Source organism: Phocoena phocoena, chromosome 5 (assembly GCF_963924675.1).
Source record: "Phocoena phocoena chromosome 5, mPhoPho1.1, whole genome shotgun sequence".
Lineage (NCBI taxonomy): Eukaryota > Metazoa > Chordata > Mammalia > Artiodactyla > Phocoenidae > Phocoena > Phocoena phocoena.
Window position 1 is genome coordinate 27,069,287 of NC_089223.1, and position 22,465 is coordinate 27,091,751.

A 22,465-nucleotide genomic window follows, 5' to 3' on the forward strand; every position below is an offset into this window, starting at 1 on the left:
ATTTATCAAAGCATGCAAGGAAAGGCAATACAGCAATGTTGTTTTATCAGCGTTGGAGAACGCTAGGCTATCTCGTAGGTTATTGTGAGGATTAAAGCACCATAAACTGCTTTCAGTCGTGTCATTCACAGTGTAAACACTATCATGTGACCTATGGTAACACTTAAGGTCTATCATTATTATTATTTGATGATATCTTCCTATTCAGCCAGAAATTAGAATTGGAAATTGCTAGGTTCCAGCCACTGTATTATTTGTGCTCAAATTTTGAGAAATGTAATTTTCACACTCATTTGTAATTTGCCTAAAATGATACATTAAAAAATTTAGCTGAACCTTCCTTTCCCTTCCCAGTGCAGAGTCACATCTGAGGAAGGAGGGCAGTGAGGGCAGGGTGTACCACGTGGAGGGGTCTGTGGCAGTGGGAGTGGGAGTGGGAAGGTGCAGAGGCAGCACGTACAGAGGAGGTACAGAGGCAGCATGTACAGAGGAGGTGGCTGGCATATTTGGGAGCTTGGTTATGTTGAGCAGATACGTTAATTGAGCAAAGAAGTAAATCTGTTGAGAATAATGGGAGCCAGGTTTTTTACTGTCTGAAAAGAAATGTGGGTGGGCTAGAAAGAAACCTGAAGTACTGGATTGGAATTAAGTGTAATGGTATGAACTCATGGATTTTAAGATAGATAGGTACAGAAGTTGTGATGTGTATATGTGCATATAAATGTGTATATATATAAATGTATTCACACACATATATATATACATACATGCATTTTCTCAGTCTGTCTTCCAGGAAGACCTAGAAGCAATAGCACCCCCTTAGCTGTGAGCACACTGTCCCTAGATTTAGAAAACACTGGTTTCTAATACTACCAGAGTGAAATAAGTCAGAAAGAGAAAAACAACTGTCGTATATTAACGCATATATGTGGAATCTAGAAAAATGGTACAGATGAACCTATTTGCAGGGTAGGAATAGAAACACAGAGTAGAGAACAGGTGGGATGAATTGGGAGATTGGGATTGACATAAATACACTACCAGGTATAAAATAGATATCCAGTGGGCACCTGCTGTATAGTACAGGGAGCTCAGCTCGGTGCCCTATGATGACCTAGATGGGTGGGATGGGGTGGGGGAGGGAGGTCCAAGAGGGAGGGGATATGGGGATATATGTATATGTACAGCTGATGCACTTCGTTGTACAGCAGAAACTAACACACCATTGTAAAGCAATTATACTCCAGTGGAAAAAAAAATACTACCCTCCCCTGTAAGGAACAATGACTCCTTTGGAGAAATGGCTGATTCTAGGACTGGGACAGAGAAAGTATAAGGTAAACCTGGGATACCTTTTTGGACCAGAGGGTAAGGGGTTACTCAGAGAATTAAGGGGGTATGTCAAGAGAAACAGGAGCCAGCTAGAAGGGGCCTCTGCTGGTCAAATCTAGGACAATTTGAGCATTAACTTAAATAATGAGAATTTGGGATACAACTCATTAAGTTAAGTGTGTGTGCGTGTGCGTGCGTGCGCGCATGTGTGCACTAGCATCTATACATACATGACGTGCACATATGTGTGTATATGTGTATGTATGCATAAGTATTAGATACACAGAGATAGAAAGAAGTGAGGGTTGTGGCGAATCTCAGTAAACTGACAAAGCAGGTGAATAAAATTAGGGTATAATCAGTATTAAGATGGGGACAAGAAATCCCAGAGATGAGAAACAGGAAGGCAGGAGAGGGAACAAGCCGTTAATAAATGAGTCCCACCCTCTTTGCAGCCCTGTACATTCTTATAGTACATAAACAAATTAAAAAAAAAAAAGCTCTCAGCTTGTGTTTGAAATAAGCCTCTGCAGTTAAGTTTCCCCTTTACAGTGTACATTTATCAGACTCTCCACCCCCCTAAAAAATGTACTATTCTATCATTTTTCTGCATTTAGAACTCTTGGTAACCCCTTTCATTGTAGGGAGGAGAGAGGAGGAATTTCAATAATGATTTTTCATCTTAGCTCTTCCACAGTTTCACATCAGCAGTTTTTCGGTATTAATACAATTATTTTTGAGTGTAGATGGAGGAAATGTCCAGAAACTTGGTGGTGCTGACTCGTCAGGTTTGCCTGGGTATTTTCGTCACTTCACCTTGCATGTCCATTTTCAGTCCAGCCAGTTGACAGAGATATTGACATCCCAAGTCTCCTGGGCTTCAGAAATGTGATTTGTCTTTTTAGATATCAAAGACATTATTTGTAAGTGAGATTCCCCCCTACTTCCTTCTTCTATGAAGAGACATCATTTTCAAGTGCAATTGCCATGACCTGGAAAAAATGACACTGATATTTATTAGTTTGCAAAGAAGAATTAAGTTTTTCAGATTCTGAATTCTTAGACATGTTGCTGAGATAATAGTAATGAGTCAGATTGATTGTTGCAAAGGAAAGACTTCCCAGATAGATATTTTATGGCCTATTTTTTTTAAATGTAAGATTTAGTAATATTGTGAGACCTGCAGGCAGGAATTCTTATGTTGAATAATAGAATTATTCTTGGTGTTAGAAAGCTTCAAAAGTAAATAACCTCTAGTAACCTTGGTTTCTATAGCTCTGTTAACTACTTAACCACTAATTTCTTTTTCTTTGCACAGTGATCTCAACAAAGAGATACATGGGAAAGGATGGGTATATTTTGAGAAATTTGTACAAAAACACTACAGATTTAATTATAGTTATCCAGAGACTTAAAAACGTCCATGAAAAATCTCCTGTGGGAACTTAAAACTTGTATGTGTTTTTTAAATCCTTTTCAGACACGGAATCGTTTTGAAGGAACAAGGTCAGAAGTGGAAGAGCTTATGAACAAGATTAGACAGAATCCCAAGGACCACAAACGAGCGAGTCAGTTCACAGCGGAAGGCTACCTGTATGTACAGGAAAAAAGTAAGAGGCTCTCCAACAGTGATGAATAACTAATTAAAAATTAGTTTAAAACTCTCACTGTAACTTGATACTTTTGGAGTAATTATTCCTACCGCTTTCTTGCTCTCTCCTATCCTGGAAGGCATACGTTGGATTTTTTTGGGGGAAAACACATTCCTGCTCTAGGGAGGGGACAGTGAGATTAGGAACTCTGTGAGCACCCTGCTTTCCAGCCACACCCCCCGAATTCTGTGCCACACTTTGTTAAAACTTGCTTGCAAGGGAGCTGGGATTTGGTGACAGACTGAAAGCGATGTGGGATAGTACCTTTTTCCTCATTTCCTCTCATCCCCACCCATCTTTATCTCACTCATACACACAGACACACACACACACACATTCATATACGTATGCACCCCTCTCCCCATAACTCTGTTCCTCCATGTTAAAGTCAAGAAGGACATATTTCTCTTCTTCTTTCACATTATTTCTTTGCACATTTATTTGAGATCGTTTTTTGTTCTTGTTGAAATTTTCAGGGCAATTGCATATGGCTACAAAAAAATACTCCTAGTTGACATGCTAACTTGTCTCACTGAATTTTCAGCATTGTTGCCGTCTTAGTTGTTATACAGTGTGTAGAGTATCCTTATTTTGAAATTAAGGCACCCCAAGACGATTTCAGACTTCTGACAGTTTGGTCTTATTTTAACGAAGCTCTTAAAAGTTTACCTCTTCAACTGTAGGGCTTGATTGCTAGTCAGTAGGGGGAGGAGTATGTGAAATGTTTCTGTATTTCCTGTTTCTCTCCCTTCCCGCCGGGCGCTTTAGAGTTTTTGTTTGTTAAGTGGCTGATTTATAGGATTTTCAAACTGAATAACTTCATAGCAGAGAGACTCATGGAACAGCCATGTGATACGGGTGTTCATGTTTATGCAGTCGCAGAATAGGGGTTCTTTTCCCATTTGCCCTTATTTAATGTGGGCATAGCCTTCACAGCTCATGATGAACAGTTACTGGCATGGCAGAACTCTAAATTTTTCTAATTTTTTAATCTTTCTTTTTTTTTTTTCAACAAAACTGAGAGGTAATTTATTTTTACATATTTTGGTTGAACAGTAAAAGCATGCCGTTTCTAAAGGTGCTGTTAGGAACAATAGCACAACAGCTATTGAAGTGTGTATAGAGTGAATGTTTTATTTTTTAAAAATTGTATTGAAGTATAGTTGATTTACGGTGTTGTGTTAATTTCTGCTGTATAGCAAAGTGAGTCAGTTATACATATATATATATTCTTTTTCATATTCTTTTCCATTGTGGTTTATCACAGGATATTGAATATAATTGCCTGTGCTGTACTGTAGGACCTTGTTGTTTATCTGTCCTATATTTACTAGTTTGCATCTGTTAATCCCAAGCTCCCAATCCTTCCCTCCACCTTTAATTTTCTTTTTATCCTCTTAATCTCAGTTTGTTTATTTAATCTGAAAGAACTAAAAATACGGGGTGGAGACATGAGAAGGATAGAAATTTTGTATTATATGTCCAAAGCGATAAATCACAGGAAATTTTGAGTTTTAGATTCATAACTGTTGCTTAACTTACTGGCTTTGAGAGAAATGGGGCTGAAATTGGACTGAAAAAACAAAAAAAACAATAGTGACAGAATTCTTCACTTGTTGTCAGTATGCCAGGCCCTGTGCTAAACTCTTTATCCAACTTGTTTCATTTAATCCATTAAAAACCCCTATGAAGTGGACAGTGCTGTTACCACCCCATTTACCAATGAGAACATGGAAACACTGAGGAGTAAACAGTGTTTCCTGGATCATACACCTCCTCAATGCTGGAATTGTCCTAGGCTGGAGTCCGTGTTGTACCCTCTCCTGCAGTATTTCCTGAAGCTTGGATGGTGTGAAAAACCATCACTAATCTCTATGCTCAGAGCTGGTTGAGTAGGGTTGGGTGGTGTCAGGAGGGGATGGCAGCTTAATCAGTGAAGGACCTTCCTTGATATTGGACCAAAGACTCTGAGGTTTGGCTTTGCCATTTCTCAGGCATTTGGTCTAAGCCTAAGACTTTTTAGATTAAAAAGACAGTAGGACTTCCCTGGCGGTCCAGTGGTTAAGACTCTGTGCTTCCAATGCGAGGGACAACGGGTTCGATCTCTGGTCGGGGAACTAAGATCCCACATGCTGCAAAAAAGCTTAGCTTTACCATTGTTAGTAAGGGCAGCTACTTACAAGGTGCTTTAGTGGATTTAAAGCACTAGATGGATTTATAGACTAAATGCTTTTCCGCACTGTGACTCTACAGTTCTGTCATTTTTTAGAGGCCAGAATTGAATCCAAAACCATCACATATATTCAGTGGAATTCTTGAAACCCTCATGAGCTCTTCATACGTAGACACAAACAAGAAGCATAGTTTACAATTAAGAGATTTTCAGGTATGAGATAACAGTCTAGCAAATTATTTGAAAAGTATGTCTTTAAATTACTCCCGTGTTGCTGAAAACTCTTAGGACAGTCTGTACGAGCCTTCTTATTTCTCCTTGTTTTTCCCTTGTCTGAGACTAGCTGTGTTGCTGATTTGTTTCCTTGAGCTGTGTTAGTTGCTGCTTCTTGGGTTTTTCCTCTTCACGATTGTGTTTGGAACTCTGCATATCTCCTTCTTTACGAGGAAAAAATGTCCTCATAAAGGAAAAATAAAGTCCTATTTCTTTTCTTTTTCTTTCTTTTTTAATTTAATTTTTATTTTATTTCTTAAATTTTTATTGGAGTAGAGTTGCCTTACAATGTTGTGGTAGTTTCAGGTTACTTTTTATTTTATATTGGAGCAGAGTTGATTAACAATGTTGTGTTAGTTTCAGATGTACAGCAAAGTGATTCAGTTATGCATATACATGTATCTATTCTTTCTCAAATTCTTTTCCCATTTAGGTTATTACAGAATATTGAATAGAGTTCCCTGTGCAATACAGTAGGTTCTTGTTGATTTAAAATTATGTTTCTTGTTGAAGGGCCTCCTCCGTTTGGTTCCAGCTGGGTCAAACACTACTGCATGTATCGGAAAGCGGCCAAGAAGTTCAACATCATTCCGTTCGAGCACAGATCTGGGGGGAAACTAGTAAGTCTTTGCTCTTATTTATTTATTTAAAAAAATATTTATTTATTTATTATTTTTGGCTGCAACAGGTCTTAGTTGTAGCACGCAGGATCTTCACTTGTGGCATGTGGGCTTCTTAGTGTGGCATGCATGTGAGATCTAGTTCCCTGACCAGGGATCGAACCTGGGCCCCCTGTATTGGGAGCGCAGAGTCTTACCCACTGGACCACCAAGGAAGTCCCAAGGCTTTGCTTTTATACTTCATATTCTCTGTGAGGTGGTCTTTGAGGGTATCTTTATCTTTTTTTTTTTTTTTTTTTTTTTTTTGCGGTATGCGGGCCTCTCACTGTTGTGACCTCTCCCGCTGCGGAGCACAGGCTCCGGACGCGCAGGCTCAGCAGCCATGGCTCATGGGCCCAGCCGCTCCGCGGCATGTGGGATCTTCCCGGACCGGGGCACGAAACTGTGTCCCCTGCATTGGCAGGCGGACTCCCAACCACTGTGCCACCAGGGAAGCCCAAGGGTATCTTTTTAATGTTTTTATTCACTCATGATAAATACTTTCATTTTGTTTTTAGAATGAAAATTTTTTTTTTTTTAATAAAATAGGCCAGAAAATAATTCCTGTGTTTTCTGAATTGTTGGCATGGGTTTTTATGGTCAGATTTTTTTTTTTTTTTTAAGGAGAAGAGTAGAATCATTTTGTGTCCCTGTTATTGGAAGATCCAGTTAACACCTACAACAGACTTTCATGACTCAGTGGTTTGTCTGCTCAGGATTTACCCAGGAGACCTGATGGGCACACATAGATTCATACAAATGAAAAGATTATATAGAGTAGATGATCTGTAACGAAGTTTACTGTTTTTTACTTAAACTTTAATGTTCTCACTGAGACACTCCCCATTTAGCTTACTCCTCCCACAAAAGTGAAAAGCAAAGGAGCTCACGATAGCTGGAAAGGGCGAGAAGCCCTTAGGAGCTGGCTGGGTAGGAAAGGTGATCTTTGTTTTAAAACGGAAACTGCAGCTCATGGCAACAATAGCAGTCAAAACAAAGCTCCTCCCACTAGTGTTGCACGTATCTGGTAATGCATTTTAAGGTTAATTCATTGCTTGCTGGGTGGATGGGCATAATTTTTCTTATGTGAATACAGAATTAACCCAAGTTCACTTGTATTTACACATACTTTGCATCTTCCTGAAAAATATTTAAAGCCGCTTATAATACACACGCATTTTTGTGATATTGAAATAGACATGGAAAATCAAGTCCATGGCAAAGAGGAGGAAGTGAGGTTGTCACCCTTGGAGGGTGATGGGTTAAAACTGAGCGTGAGAGTTTTTGTCGTCGTTGTTTTGTGGTGGTAGTGTTGTTTTAAAGATCGCGGTAATTTATGTTTGTCAAATGTAATGTGTCAGACGCATAGAAAGCAAAATTTGTTGTTAAGTGAAGCATCAAATATAATAAAAGAGCAAATTCCATGAATGAACAGCAGCAGTGCACAATTCATTCACCAAATGCCCGCGATTATTTCACATTTCAGAGGGCCACTGATATAATCAAAAGTTGTAGTAAAAGGATAAATACGGGTTAACTTCAGCATCTCTATACGTTTCAGTTATAAACTGAGCATGAGGTTGGAGTGTGAGTTTCCTGTCAAGTCCCAAGACATGTCTGCTTAGTGGTGCTTTCCGTTTTAGCTACCAAATAATAAAAAATCTATTTAGAAACATGACTGATATTTTGAATAATTTTATATTCAAATGCTTGTTTAATATTAGAGCTCCCCATGTTCCAGAAGATATTAAAATAGTCTAGAAGTGTTTACTCAGACTCCTTACAGTTTCTCACTGGGAACCTGCTTCTGCATTGCTTCTGTTTCCTGTTTTCTACCTCTTTTTAATGCTCTTAAAGAGCATGATGGGGATGGTTTAGGGAGGTAAATGGTACCATATTTAAACAAAAACTCAGGAAAGATAAATTCAGGGTGATTCAATTTAAGAAACAGCAAAACCATATAGTTGGAGTGGTTCCAGCTTTAGATGCTCACAATGGCTGATCCAGGGTCCTTAGTGTACTTTTAGGTAGATTCCTGTGGAACTGAAGTTTTTATAGGTCAGACATGGTTACATGTGGACTGTTTTATATGGTATAACGTAATGTGACATGCAAACACATTATCCTTCTTTTAACGAGGGGACAATAAGAGAATAACAAATATAGGCATGTGGAAACTGTATTGTTAACCCACCTCTTAAAATTAGCACTGCTAAGGTCCGGTTTAATTTTATTGTAATCAAAGCAGGGTCTTGAAAACCTTAAGAAAAAGACAGTGACGAAAAAGAATTTGAAAAAGAATAGATACATGTATATGGATAACTGAATCACTTTGCTGTACATCTGAAACTAACACAAGGTTGTTAATATACTTCAAGATAAAATAAAAAGTTAAAAAAATGGCTACGACTCTAAATAAACTGGTTTGAAAGAGAATAAGATAGAGGAACCTAAAATCTGAACCTTGCCTCCTCCCCCCATCAAATATAGGGTGCTTAATTCTGTATATGTTTATACTGTAGTTTTTGAGAATGTTTAAAATGATTCTTTGCAGGGGGATGGAGAGGTGTTCTTTCTGAAAGAATGTATCAGAAGACATACTGACTCCATCGACAGAAGGTTTTGTTTTGATGTAGAAGCTGCTGACCGGTAAGTTATTGGCATTATTGGACTTTATGAAAAGAGTCATTTAAAAAAATGATTTAAAAAAAATAGAAGTTAATTGCAACTGAGGTGTCTGTGGCCTGGGAGAGTGGTATCTTGTTATCTTTCCAGACTGTGTATTCACTGTGGGCTGTTTCGTCTTGGTCACTATGTTTAGCTGTGCAGTGATAGCTTAGCCTTGGCTGAAGTTTGGCATCATTTTAACTAGTGTTGTCACTTAAAAAATGACCTTGGAGCATTTCATTGTTGATCTAAGCCTTCCATGTATATACTCTGTATGTGGTGGAGGGTCATAGGCAAACTCTGTTTATTCAAAGACTAGTTCTCATTTTTTCTTGTGGTATGACTTTTAGTTATTTAGTTAGAAAAGAATCTTTGCTGGAGAGAAGGAAGTAAAAAAAAGAAAAAGAAAAACGAAGCTTGTTTGTCAATATTACTACTTGTCTGGCATTATTTCTGTGTCCTGAAGCACTAAGGAAAATCACGGTACTCGTAGAATACTTCCTTTTTTAATGGCTGACACTGTGGAGGTTCCTTGCCAGCCCTGGTTTTGGTAACAATGGTCTTTAGATAACACTGTTTCATACTTGTATAATAAAAGTTTGCAATATGAGATTTTTTAAACACAAGTTCATTTTAGGTCAGGACCCAGGAATACAAAAATAATTAATTCTTCTCTTCCCTCAGATGATATAACTGAGTCTATGGTGTTAGTGCAGAGGGGGAAGATCTGTGCTTTACTTTCCAAAAAATGAATTGAAGACCAGGTACATAAAAATGTGCTCTTATGCACCGTGATAAATATGGCCCTACAAAGAAAAGGACAGAAGGTTTAATATGCATTTTGCCAAGACTGGAAAAAAATGAAAGGGAACATCATTGTGAAAGAGGTTAGATTTCAAGCCAGTTAGGACTGGTTCAAAAACTTTAAGAAGAGATTCGGGCTGTGTAATACAACTTGAGCATAAATATGTGTGCATACACCCATTGTAAGCATTTACTGAGTTTTCTCTAAGTGCCAGTGTTCTGAATTCTTCTGTGCTTTATCTCTGTTCATCCTCAGCCCAGCTCTATCAGGTAGACATTATCCTCCTCATTTTATGGTGAGAGACTGGGGCCTAGAGAGCTTAAGTGATTCTCCTAAGGTCACGTAGCTAGTAAGTAGAAGAGCTGAGATTTGAACTCTTACATCTGCCTCTAGACCCTAAGCTCTTAACCACTGTGCTGCAGGCATCAGAGTATAACCATGTAAGTGTGTTGTTTCCTAAATAATTGACAGAGGCGAGTCAGCAATGCTGTCTACTAGAAAATGTGTTCAGTGAGATTCATCTGCTTTGTCTCGAAAGGATAATTCTAGTACTTCCATATAGTAACGCAATTCGTATTATTTTTGTCCAGCCCTATATTTTCTCTGAGACCTTGATCATGCCAAGTGCTCTTCTGCAATCGGGATCTTTATTACGATTATAACTACTTTCCATCCCTCGTAAAGGTTGATGAGGGGTTACTATGGAGTTATTTCCCTCATGATATCATCTTGTAAGGAGACTCTCAGAACTGGGGGAGACCTTAGAGATGATCTAGTCTAGTGGTTTTCAAACTACTTTATAGGGATGCCTTCTTTTCAAATAAAACCTTTACATTTATGCATATGTGAAATAGAAAAAAAAAAAAAAGAGAGTTCCCTTATTAAAGTGGGGTAGGGGGCCTGGATCCTTACCCTCTCAGCTTCATTCTTGCAGAAATCTCTAATTTATTTCCATTGACGCTCAGAGCTGCTCTCTGGGCACTGGGTGTAGAGGGACCACTAATCTAGTCTAAGTGATTCAAGGAAGGCATACAGAGGGTCTGACGTCTAAATTGATAACTGAAGGCTTATTTGGAGTCAGCTGGGATTGAGACACATTCCAGGCAGAGTGATGTATAATATATGTAAAGTCCTGGAGACAAGAGAGAGCGTGGTCCGCTTGAGGTTCCCCCCCCACCCCGGGGGACACCCAGCGTCACTGGAGCAGAGAGCCAGGGAGTATGGGACAGGAGGCTTGAGAAGGGGGGCAAAGGCCTGACCTTGAGATATTTGAGCTTAACCTATTAAATGGTTTTAAGCAGGGCACTGAGTGATAGAGTTATATTTTTCAAAACTCACTCTGGCAGAGTAGAGAAAGTTTAGAAACGGCAGGAGTGGTTGGAAGGGTTATGGATTGGTGTGGTGGAGCCGGAATGGAGCCCAGCGCATCTGTTTGAGGGAGACTTTTAGAGACAAATTTAGAGAGAAGTTGGACGTTAGAGTATAGAGTGAAGGAGGGGAAGGAAAACACAGGAGGCTGAGGGTGGAGGAAGATGATGAATTCAGTTGTGGTCCTGTTGAGTTAGGTTGCGGTGAGCTGTTCAGTAATACACCCAGCAGGAAATTGAGTACAGCACTTGGCAGCTTCAGTGGCATTGGACTTGGTGTTTACCGTCTACCTCCTGCAGCTCTCCCGTCCTTTGACTGTCTCCACAGTGAAACAGGCAGGTCCTCCCCCAATTTGGGCACCTTTCCATTTTCAGCCATTGCTCCTCAAGTGTTATTTCCCATTGTTGTCTTGTTTGTGTTTCGCTGTCCACTCACGTGGTTTCACCCTCAGAGTGTCTCTCTACAATCTGTATCTTTCTTACCTTTTTCCGTGTTTGGAACTACTCTTATTTATTTATTTATTTTGCGGTACGCGGCCCTCTCACTGTTGTGGCCTCTCCCGTTGCGGGGCACAGGCTCCGGACACGCAGGCTCAGCGGCCATGACTCATGGGCCCAGCCACTCCGCGGCATGTGGGATCCTCCTGGACTGGGGCATGAACTCGTGTCCCCTGCATCGGCAGGCGGACTCTCAACCACTGCGCCACCCTGGAAGGGAAGCCCTGGACCTACTTTTAGAATCTTCCTTACATGGTGTGTCTCCAGTTCTCTTCCTTTTATGCTTTTCTTAGTCATTTCAGTATCATTTCAGATGATTCATGTAGGACTTTGCATCTTTCTCCTTCAGCTCCTCTCCTTCAGTCACCTGTTCTTCACCTTCCCTCAGCCATTCCCTCTGTGCTCTCTCCTTAGATAGTGTCCTTACGAGGACAGGCACCCCCTCTGTCATCTCAGGTGCAAGGCTTTCTCCTTCTGACACCACCTTCTACTCTTCACTGCTTACTCTTTTCTAGTAAGTATCCTTCACTTACAATCAACTGATCCTACTGTTCTCAGCCCCTCACACCCTCACTTCTTTCCTTGCCAAGTGTGAATTTCAGTCATTCATTAAAGTCACTCTTTTCAGTACACTCAACTCCATTGCCCTTCCCTCCCTTTACTGTACTTGTCTGCACAGCTCCAACTTAAGATTCACCTCTGCCTTCTCTCTTTCTAGAGAAATGTATTCTACCATGTTCACTGGGATCACTTCCGATTCCTGATCGCTGGCTTCAAATCCCATTAATCCCAACCACAAATCATGTTCCACTGTCTTAGTTCCTTCATTCTCCTAGTTGATGGATATTTCATAGTTTCCTCCTTCTCTAAGCCTCTGGCACTGCCTCCCGGTCCTGATGAAACAGAGGTAATTCGAAGAGCTCATCCACTGCCATGGATACCTGCGCCATCAGCGGTACCCACCCTGCTGTCCCCATCACCGTGGGAACTGTGTTCCTGACTGAGGCCAGCCTCTCTGTCTAGCTGTTTCCATTCTCTCTTCACCTCCCCTCTCTCCTGGTTTAGGATGTCACTCAAGCACTTCTTCCTTTCTTTCTTTTTGACACCAGCTTTGCCCTTTCTACTAGATGAATCCCATCAGTGTACAAAACTGATTCTTAATTTCATCCATCTTTTAAAAACACCGCCACCACCATCACCAGTGCAAAAACCCCGCCTTGACCAGTCTTCTCTTTTGTCTGCTGCCCATTTCTCTTCTCCCATAAACAGTAGAAATTCTTCTTCTTTTTTATTTGTTTTTTCTCACAGCGTTGGATCTCCGTTGCTGTGCGCGGGCTTTCTCTAGTTGCAGCGAGCGGGGGCTACTCTTCATTGTGGTGTGCAGGCTTCTCATTGCGGTGGCTTCTCTTGCTGTGGCTCATGGGCTCTAGAGCGCAGGCTCAGTAGTTGTGGTGCATGGGCTTAATGGCTCCGCGGCATGTGGGATCTTCCTGGACCAGCGATCGAACCCGTGTCCCCTGCATTGGCAGGTAGATTCTTAACCACTGTGCCACCAGGGAAGTCCCAGAAATTCTTCAAAAAGCTCTTATATTCAGGTCTCCCATTTCCTTCCTCTTGTGCTCCTTTGCGTCCTCTTCAATCAGGCCCTTGCCTCCACCTCTCCACTGGGTTTTTCTGTTGTTGCTGTTAAGGCCATCATGTTCTTGTTGTGCTACAGCCAGTGGGCAGTTCTCAGTCCTCTTGTTCTTTCCTGGCAGTAGCATCGGATGTGGCCAGTCACCCTCTCCTCTGTGATACACTTGCTTCACGTGGCTCAAGAATGTCACACCTGCCTGCTTTTTCTCCCACCCCAATGGCTTTTCATCTTTTTTGGACTCCTTTGCCAGTTCCTCGTTTCCCAGACCTCTTGATGTTGGAATTCTCTGGAGCTCAGTCGTCAGATCTCCTCTCTGCAGCCATAACGATCTCGTCCAGCCTCAGGACTTTCCATGCTATCCATGCGTTGGTAACTCCCCAGATTTAGCATCTGTACCTGAATCTCTTCCGTGAACTCCAGGTTTTTATATCCAGCTGCCGACTCAGTTGCTTCTGGGATGTGTGATAGGCATTTCGAATAGTGCAGAGGTTGGAGAGACTGAATGGTTTTTGTAAAATTTCTAAGAATTCTTGGGGGAAAGAAGATATACTCTCTTTATGGACCCAACATTTTATATGGGTATATTAATTCAATCTTATCATATAAATACCACCATGTAAATCTTTTAAAAAGAGTAATACATGCTCATTGTAAGTCTTGTTCTAAAGCTCTTTGGTTAACTTGGAAAATATCTTTATGTGTGTATCTCCTTGAGCCTTTGGGCTCATGTGACTGTAATTAAGTTGAATTACAGACTTCTGTTGTCTTTGCTTTATTTCCTGATTTCTGAACAGGGGAACATCTATTCAGGTTTGATGTTACCATCAGCCCCCCAGGTTTGATGTTTCTGGGGGCTCTTAGTTCCCTGCCACCCCCCACTGTCAGTGTGTTGCTGTTGGTCTCCCACTTTTGGAGCAAATTCTGGAGAGAAGGGGAGTATACTCTCTCAGAGGTCTCCACCCTGATTCTGGGGTTTTGAAGGCATTTATTCAGTGAAAAGTTGAATGAGATAGGCTCTTCTTTTGTCTATTTCCCTCATTCCTGGCCAAGCCGACTATTGGGGATTATAAGCAACTTGTTCCTTGTTTATTAGGTATGAATTCCGTGAGGGTAGGAGCCTCATGTTAGTTCCTACAATGCTTTATATGTGGTGGGCATTCACCAAATTTGTACTGGATTAAATGAAATTGAATTGTTGCCTAGCAGTGACAGGACTGGGAATAGATTCAATCAGGCGATGGTTAGCGAACTGTCCTTTTCTTCCACACACACTGCAGCACTGTGAGCTCCAGTATTTGTATTCTGCTGAAAGAAAATAAACAACGCATTTTGGAGCATGTGGGTATTGCAGATGGGTTTCTGATGGGGTTTGTACAGAATCCCTATTGCAGACCTTCATATATAGCAGTTTCACCATTGATTGCATATGTTCCACGTCAAGTTTTTTGTCTTCTTTCCTGGTATCAGTCTTTGCTATTTTTTATTCCTCGTGTTGGAAAAGCAGTCAGGTAACATTGTGACAATAAGCAATACTTCCATAAACTGCGGAATGGAGCCTGGCCTTGCGTTTGATCTGTCTACATGTAAATCAAAAGCTTTCACTTAATGGTTACATAAATTCAGATCAGGTTTGATTGCATGTAACAGAAAAACTCAAAATAAGATGACTTAAACAGTGTAGAAGTTTAATTTCTTCTCTTTGTTAGGAAGTCTACAGGGGATCCGGTCCTCGTTGGTGTCAGACACTGCCCACTCTTGTGCACGGTTTACCTTCCTGGTCACCTTAGGTCCAAGATGCCGGCTCGCATTTATTATGTAGCATTGTCTGTTGTGGTAGGAATGCTTTCCAGAGGAAGTGCACACTCCTTTTGCTCGTATACCATTGGCCTGAGTGGAGTTGTATGGTTATACCTAGCTGCAAGGAAGCTGGGAAGTGCTGAGGCAAGGAAATGTCTGGAAACAGAAGAGAGCAATCCGTGTGCTGTTCTGATACTTGGGAAATCTCTTAGGAAGAATGAAGGGGAGAAGAGCTGGGTGGGTTGATTTCCAACTAGCCGTTACTGCTTTGATTCTCAATGGTTAGGAGGATGTGTGGTTCATTTTCCTTCCCTCAGTTCACTGAAAGGTTACTTTGACTCTCTTAGTTGAGAGGTAGCATTTAGGAACACATGTGCCAAGAACACAAAGTGGAAAGATAATACAGTGAATGGGAGAAAATACTTGCAAATGATATATCCGATAAGGGACTTGTATCCAGAATATATAAAGAACTCAGAACTCAATAATAAAAAGACAAATAATTCCAATTAAAAACGGGCAAAAGTTCTGAATTAGACATTTCCTCAAGAAACTATACAGGTGGGTATAGCACATCAAAAGACACCTAACGTCATTAGCTATTAGGGAAATACAAATCTAAACCACAGTGAGGTATCACCCACTAGGATGACTGTAATTGAAAAGCCAGGTAATAACAAGTATTGGTGAGAATGTGGAGAAGTTGGAACTCTTACGGTGGGAATTTGAAATGGTGTAGCTGTTTTGAAACACACTTGTCCGTTCTTCAAAAAGTTAAATATAAAGTTACATGACCTAGAAAATTCTCCTCCTGGCGATGTGAACAAGAGAAATGAAAACCCATGTCTGCCTAAAGACTTGCCCAGGACTGTTCATAGACGTATTATTCATAAGAGCCCAAAAGTAGAAACAACACAAATATCCATCAGCTGATGAATAGATAGATAAATGTGCATGGCCATATGATGAAGTATGATCGGACAGTAAACATAAATGAAGAGCTAATACATGCTATGTTTCATTTTGAGGCAAATTACTCTCAGAGCCTGAGATTGTCTTTGCCAGTATTTTATTTAACACAGGTTCACTGTGGGAATTATAATAATTTCACAAGCCAGTAGCGTATAGGATGAATAATGTCTCAATGCATACTGTGTCTAATAGCATACGTAACATCTCTTAATAAGCTAATAAAGAAATAACATACTCTAGACCAATACTAGATTAATTACACTGTTGTTCCAGGCAAGGGAAGATGAAGGGGATAAATTTAGTTGAGGTGTGCCTTTCTACCAGGGGGCTCTTGGGAGGAGACAGCATGACCCATTGAGAGCAAAAGTGGAAAGTCCCCGGTTGCTAGGGAACGAAGGGGCCAGTGTGGATGGGCAAGATCTTCTTTGTGGGGCTGCTGCATGGCTTTTGCCACTGCTGGTAAGAGTCACCTTCACCACAGCAGGAGCTAACGCCCCACGGTCTTCAGAGAGCTATTTAGATCAACAGAGGGTAGCCTTGCCCAGACCGAACACACTCGAGTAGACCTTACAAACTGTGTATTCAGAGTCCAAATCCCCCCTCTCCACCGTTGCTTCTTCACGTGTTCTTATTGATAAGGCTCCAGCAGCGCCCTTCACTAGCTGAGTTATGGAGTGCTGTCGGCAACCTCAGATGTGGCTGATGACCTCCTGACTCATAATTTCACTTTTATACAAAAACAATAACTTTGCTCTTGAAAGCAACTTCGCGCTTTTTATTTTTATAAAGTGATTTTTTCTTACAAAAACTAAAATTTATCAAAATCTTTTCAAAGACGTTTTACAGCAAGACATAGTTATTTCATGTTGAATATGGATGCATTTGAAAACCTAGGATATGATTGTCAGTGGCTAAGGCCCGGAAATATCCAGTCTGGTAAAAAGTGAATAGAGCAAAAAACAAAACAAAGCAGGGAATGATAAGGAGGGCTTGGTGGCATTCAGAGAAGATTCCAAGGCAGCTGGGTGCAGAGTCCTTCTGGTACCCCAAAACTGCGTTCACCTGTTGGAGGGTGTCAAGCCAATAGTCAGGAGAAGGAAGGACTTATTACCTGCAGCAAGTAAGGAGAACAGCAGGGATCTCTCCCAAAGCAGTGTCTCTCCCAACTTCACTTTTAAAAACAACTTTATTTTTGTCATAAACAAGATTTGAAATTACATCAAACCACTACAACATGCTACAAGGTGGATGAACCTTGAAAGCAGTTTGCTGAGTGAAACCAGCCAGTCACAAAGGACTACATATCGTATGATTCCATTTATATGAAACATCCAGAATGTTCTACCCAGGCAAATCTGTGTAGACAGAAAGTAGATTAGTGGTTCCCCAGGGCTGAGGGTTTGGAGGAAAATAAAGAATAAGGGCTAATGGGTATGGTTTTTTTTTTTTTTTTAGGGTGTGATGAAAATGTTCTAAAATTGATTTTGGAGATGGTTGTACAGCTCTGTGACTATGTTAAAAGCCGTTGAACTGTACACTCTAGGTAAATTTTATGGTGAATTATATCTCAGTAAAGCCTACAAAAAAGGAACACTGCTGCAGGTAAAGGAATACTTACCATAACTAAAATCAGGCTTTTAAATGACGGTAAACGTTCACTACTTCACGCCAGTCACACTTCAAATACCATGGGCTGTGAAATGGTCACGTCACCGGTTTTAGGTTGGAGAAGAGCATTTTGTGTAGTTACTTTCCCCGTGGCAAGCTGTAGTTTGTCAGGAGGTACAGCGTTCCTCCCTGAAGGGTGAAATATCCCCGGATCCAACAATTTTGTTACATAACTTGCTTTTCCATTTCACCGGCAAGCCTGCCGCATGCTACATTGTGCTGTGACCCTCACACACTTGCCTGGTAAATAATTACCATTCTGTGAAGTTCTCCCACGCATCACAGCCAGGCACCACTTAAAGAAAATGCTTCCCACTTTGCTTTCATTAATTTGACATTTCAAATATCATATTTGGTTTGATGTTGCCTAGGTCCTAGTATATTGCACTTGAAAGGATGTTGGCAAGATACTTCTTATTTTTATAATTCACCCATTTGTATTTTCATGATGATGATGGGAAGATGAAATCACCTGTGTATCTGAAGCAGTATGCATTTTAGCCTACATTTATACCAGAGACTTTATTTAGCAGCTGTGTGCCTGGTAATGTATTCTTTGTCACTTTAAAAGAGTGAATTAAGAGCATACTGCTTCCAGAGCCCATGCAATTGGACTGAATAATAATGAGAATGTTTCTGTGGCACATTAGCTGGAGTAATATTTGTAAGTATTTTATAGTGCATGCCATTCAGGCAACTAAGCAGCCATTGACTGTGTTTGACGCTGAGGCTGGGAGAGTAAACCAGAGACTAAAAAGGCCTGACCTTAAGGGAACTCACAGACTGGGAGTGTTTGCAAACAAATAACAGTTTAAAGGTCTGTCTAAGGTGCTTAGGGAGCTGAGAAGCAACAGGGAATAGGGCTGGCTGGAAAAGGTTATACTAGAAAAATTGATTGTTAAATTTAATCTTGAAGATTTGGTCACAGTTTGGAAACTCGGAGGCAAAAAGGCCCAAAGAAAAAGGAATCATAGAAATCTTGGGAAAACATGTTAAGGTACTCCTTGAAGTCTGAGGTTCTCAGCAGTGAGTGATTTTGTGTCTGGGGACACTTTGATTGTCACAGTTGGGATGGGGGGAGGGCAGCAGGGGTGCAGGCTGTTGCTACTAGTGTCTAGTGGACGGAGGCCAGCAGTGCTGCTAAATGTCCAGCCCAGGACAGCCCTCCCCAGGAAAGCACCGTCTGATCCAACCTGTCAGTAGGGTTGCTCTTGAGAAGCCCTGTTTTAAAGCATTTGGAAAGACAACTCCAAGAGTTTGTGGAATTGAATGGAATTGTAGTGTTTTCTTTTACGTGTTTATAGGAATATTTATGGGTGTATATTTCAGTTAAAAAAGTGTAATAGCATAATTTGTTGTAGTGCAGGGGATGAATAAAGCCACAACGCAAAGGGCTCTCTCTGTCTGGCGTTATCCTTTCGGGTGTGGTGCATTTTTCAGGAGTTCTGCTAAGATTCCAGGGTAGAGAGAAGAGAAAAGGAAGTCATTTTAAAAGAATTTAGGTGGAATTGGTAGAAAACGGAGTGGGCAGAATTAGAAATAGCATTTCTTGTATGTAGCCTTCTGTGTTTTTCATAGAATGTAAGATTTTTACCCTAAGAATGGTATTGTTGATAGTGGCATACTGAAAGCCACATTTTATATTGGTTCCAATATTTAAATGGAAATCTGAATTGACATTCATATGAATTTATTCATGAAAATGCATGCTGAAGGACATTGCAGTGTGGATCATCAAAAAGGTTTTAGCTTTTGTAAATAAAGTCATAGGGCTTCCCTGGTGGCACATAGGGCTTCCCTGAGAGTCCGCCTGCCGATGCAGGGGACACGGGTTCGTGCCCCGGTCTGGGAAGATCCCACATGCCGCAGAGTGGCTAGGCCCGTGAGCCATGGCTGCTGAGCCTGCGCGTCCGGAGCCTGTGCTCCGCAACGGGAGAGGCCGCAACAGTGAGAGGCCCGCGTACTGCAAAAAAACAAAAACAAACAAAAAGTCATAATGAACAATTGTATACAAGGGGTTGTGTGGACACACGTTTTCATTTCTCTTGGATAAATTCCTCTGAGTGGGATTGCTGTGTGTGTGTGTGTGTGTGTGTGTGTGTGTGTGTGTGTGTGAGAGAGAGAGAGAGAGAGACCTTTAAGAAAATTGACAATTGTCCAAAGTAGTTTAATCCTCTTACCAGCGATGTATGAGAGTTCCAGCTCCTCCACCCTGTAACCAACCTTTGATGATGTTAGTGTTTTTCATTTAACCTAATCATGACTAGTGATGTTGATTGAGTGCTGTTCCATATGCTTTCTGGCCAATTATATTTCTAACGTTGTGAACTGTCTATTAAAGTCTTTTGCTCATTTAAAATATGTTGTTGGTCTTTTTGTTATTGAACTGTAGGAATTAAGTTTTCTGGATACTGATCCTTCATCAGCTGTATTAATTATGAATATGTTAATTGTGAGTATTTTCTCTGATCTGTGGTTTGCCTATTCATTTTCTTAACAGTGCTTTGATGAGAAGAATATTCTAATTTTGATGAAGTTGAATTTATCAGTTTAAAAAAGTTTTATTGGTAGAACTCTTTGTTCTGAGAACTCTTTACCTATCCCAAGTTGCAAAAAACATTTCCCATGTTTCCTCCCTCCCTCCCTCCCTCCGGGAGGGCTCCTTGGTTGTGGCATGCATGTGGGATCTAGTTCCCTGGCCAAGGATTGAACCCTGGGCCCCCTGCATTGGGAGCACAGAGTCTTAACCACTGTGCCCCCAAGGAAGTCCCTGCATGTTTTCTCTTTAAAAGCTTTATAATGGGTCTATGACTTGTGAAGATTTTTGGGTAGTGTGATTTGTGGAGATTGTGTGTTATTTATCTTTTCCTATATAGATAACCAGTATTTCTAGCACCATTTGTTGAAAAGGTCTTTCCTGTCATTGGATTGTTTTGGCACCTTTGTCATAAAACACTTGTCTGTGTATTTGCAGGTCTAATTCTAGCTTATTCTGTTCCATTGGTTTATTTGTCCTTTTGCCAATTCCACACTATCATTAATACTGTAGCTTTATAGTAGATCTTGAAGCCAGGTGGTATGATTCCTCTGGTTTTTTTCAAAATTGTTTTGGCCATTCTAGATCCTTTGCATTTCCATATAAACTTTACAGTCAGTTTATTTGTATTATTTTAAGTATTCTGGATACTAATCCTTCATCAGGATCCTTCATCAAAAAACCTGCAGGCCAGTATTTTCAATATGGAGTTTTAATAATTCATGAGTCTGAGCTTCTATTTATTTAGTCTTGAATTTCAGCATTGTTTTATAGTTTTCAGTGTAGGGTCATAGATAACTTTTGTTAAATTTCCCTAAGTATTTTATGTTCCTGGGTGCTATTTTAAAATTTATTATGTTTTTCATTTCATTTTCCAATATACTGTTAGTATATAAAAATGCAGTTCGTTTTTGTCCTACTCTGTTGCTGAGTTGATTTATTGCTTGTAGTTTAAGACTTTTTTTTTTATTGTACACAATGGTATCCTGTGTGAATAAAGACAGCTTGCTTGCTTTCTTTCCAATCTGAATGCCTTTTATTTCTTTTACTTGTCTTTTTGTACTGCCAAGACCTCCAATAATAATATGTTGAATGGAAGTGGTGATATTGGGCATCTTGCCTTATTCTCCATCTTAAGGGGAAAAGCATTTATTATTCACTGTAAAGTATGATGTTAGCTGAAGATTGTAGGTGCCTTTTATATTGAGGAAGTTTTTGTCGCTTCCTAGTTATAATCCTAAGTAGATGTTGACTTTTGAAAAAAAAGACTTGTCAGCATCTATTGAAATGCTCATTAAATAGTTTTCTCAAATCTGTTAATGGGTGAATTGCATTGAATTTTCTAAGTTAAACTAATCTTGCTTTTCTGAGATAAACTCTACTTGGTAGTGATGTATTAACTTCATTGGGTATTGCTATATTTTTTTGCTAATATTTGGTTGAGGGTATTTGTATTTGTGTTTGTGACAGATATTGTATGTTATGCTCTTTTTTTGTAATGTCTTTGTCTGATTTTGATATCAGGGTTATGGTGGCTTCAGAGAGTTGAGAAGTTTTCCATCTGGCTCTGTTATTTCAAAGTGTCTGTGTGGTTTCTTCCTTAACTGTTTGGAAGAATTTACCTGTGAAGCCATCTTGGTCTAGTGGGTTTTTTTTGTGGGAAGTTTAAAAATTACAGATTCAATTTATTTAGTATGTAAAGTGATATCCAGATTTTCTAGTTTTGTGTGTTAGTTTTGATAAATTGGTTTTCAAGGAATTTGTTTATTTCCTCTAAGCTTTTGACTTTATTGGAATAAATTTCTCCATAATACCTCTTATTTTCAAAGAGGATCTGTAGTGGTACCTCTTTTTTAATGCTTGGTACTGAAGTTTTTCATTTTTTTCTCAATAAGTCTTGCCTAGAACTTTATCAGTTTTACTAATTTTTTCAGGTGACCCATATTGTCCATATTATATTTCATTGTTTTTTGCTTTTATTTTTATTTCCTTTGGATTTTGGTTTTCTTTTAAACATTTCTTAAGATGGAAGCATTGATTTTCCATTTTATTTTGAATGTAGACCTATAACTCTATAGATTTCCTTCTAAAACAGCTTTAGCTTGCATCCTACAAATTTTGATGTGTAGTGTTTTCATTGTAATTCAGCTCCAGAAAATTAAAAAAAAATGTTTATGTGATTAGGACATAGGTGTTGAATTTTTACTCAGGTGTTATCTAGAAAGAGGATTTATTTATTGATTTATTTATTGATCGATTGATTGGCTGCATTGGGTTTTCATTGCTGCGCGTTGGTTTTTCTCTAGTTGCGGCGAGCGGGGGCTACTCTTCGTTGCCGTGCAGGGACCTCTCATTGCGGTGGCTTCTCTTGTTGCGGACCGCAGGCTGTAGGCACAGGCTTCAGTAGGGAAGCCCAATTTGCAATCTTTA

The 22,465-nt window shown here is 40.1% G+C and overlaps 1 protein-coding gene across 1 annotated transcript in view; it reads left to right on the forward strand.

Moving 5' to 3' along the window:
- ARHGAP10 (Rho GTPase activating protein 10) overlaps window positions 1–22,465 on the forward strand; it is a 328,185-nt gene that overhangs the window by 133,337 nt on the left and 172,383 nt on the right. The window contains exons 8-10 of the mRNA XM_065877114.1: window positions 2,813–2,942; window positions 5,944–6,050; window positions 8,644–8,738. Coding sequence (XP_065733186.1) covers window positions 2,813–2,942; window positions 5,944–6,050; window positions 8,644–8,738 — 332 coding nt within the window. The remainder of the gene's footprint in view (window positions 1–2,812; window positions 2,943–5,943; window positions 6,051–8,643; window positions 8,739–22,465) is intronic.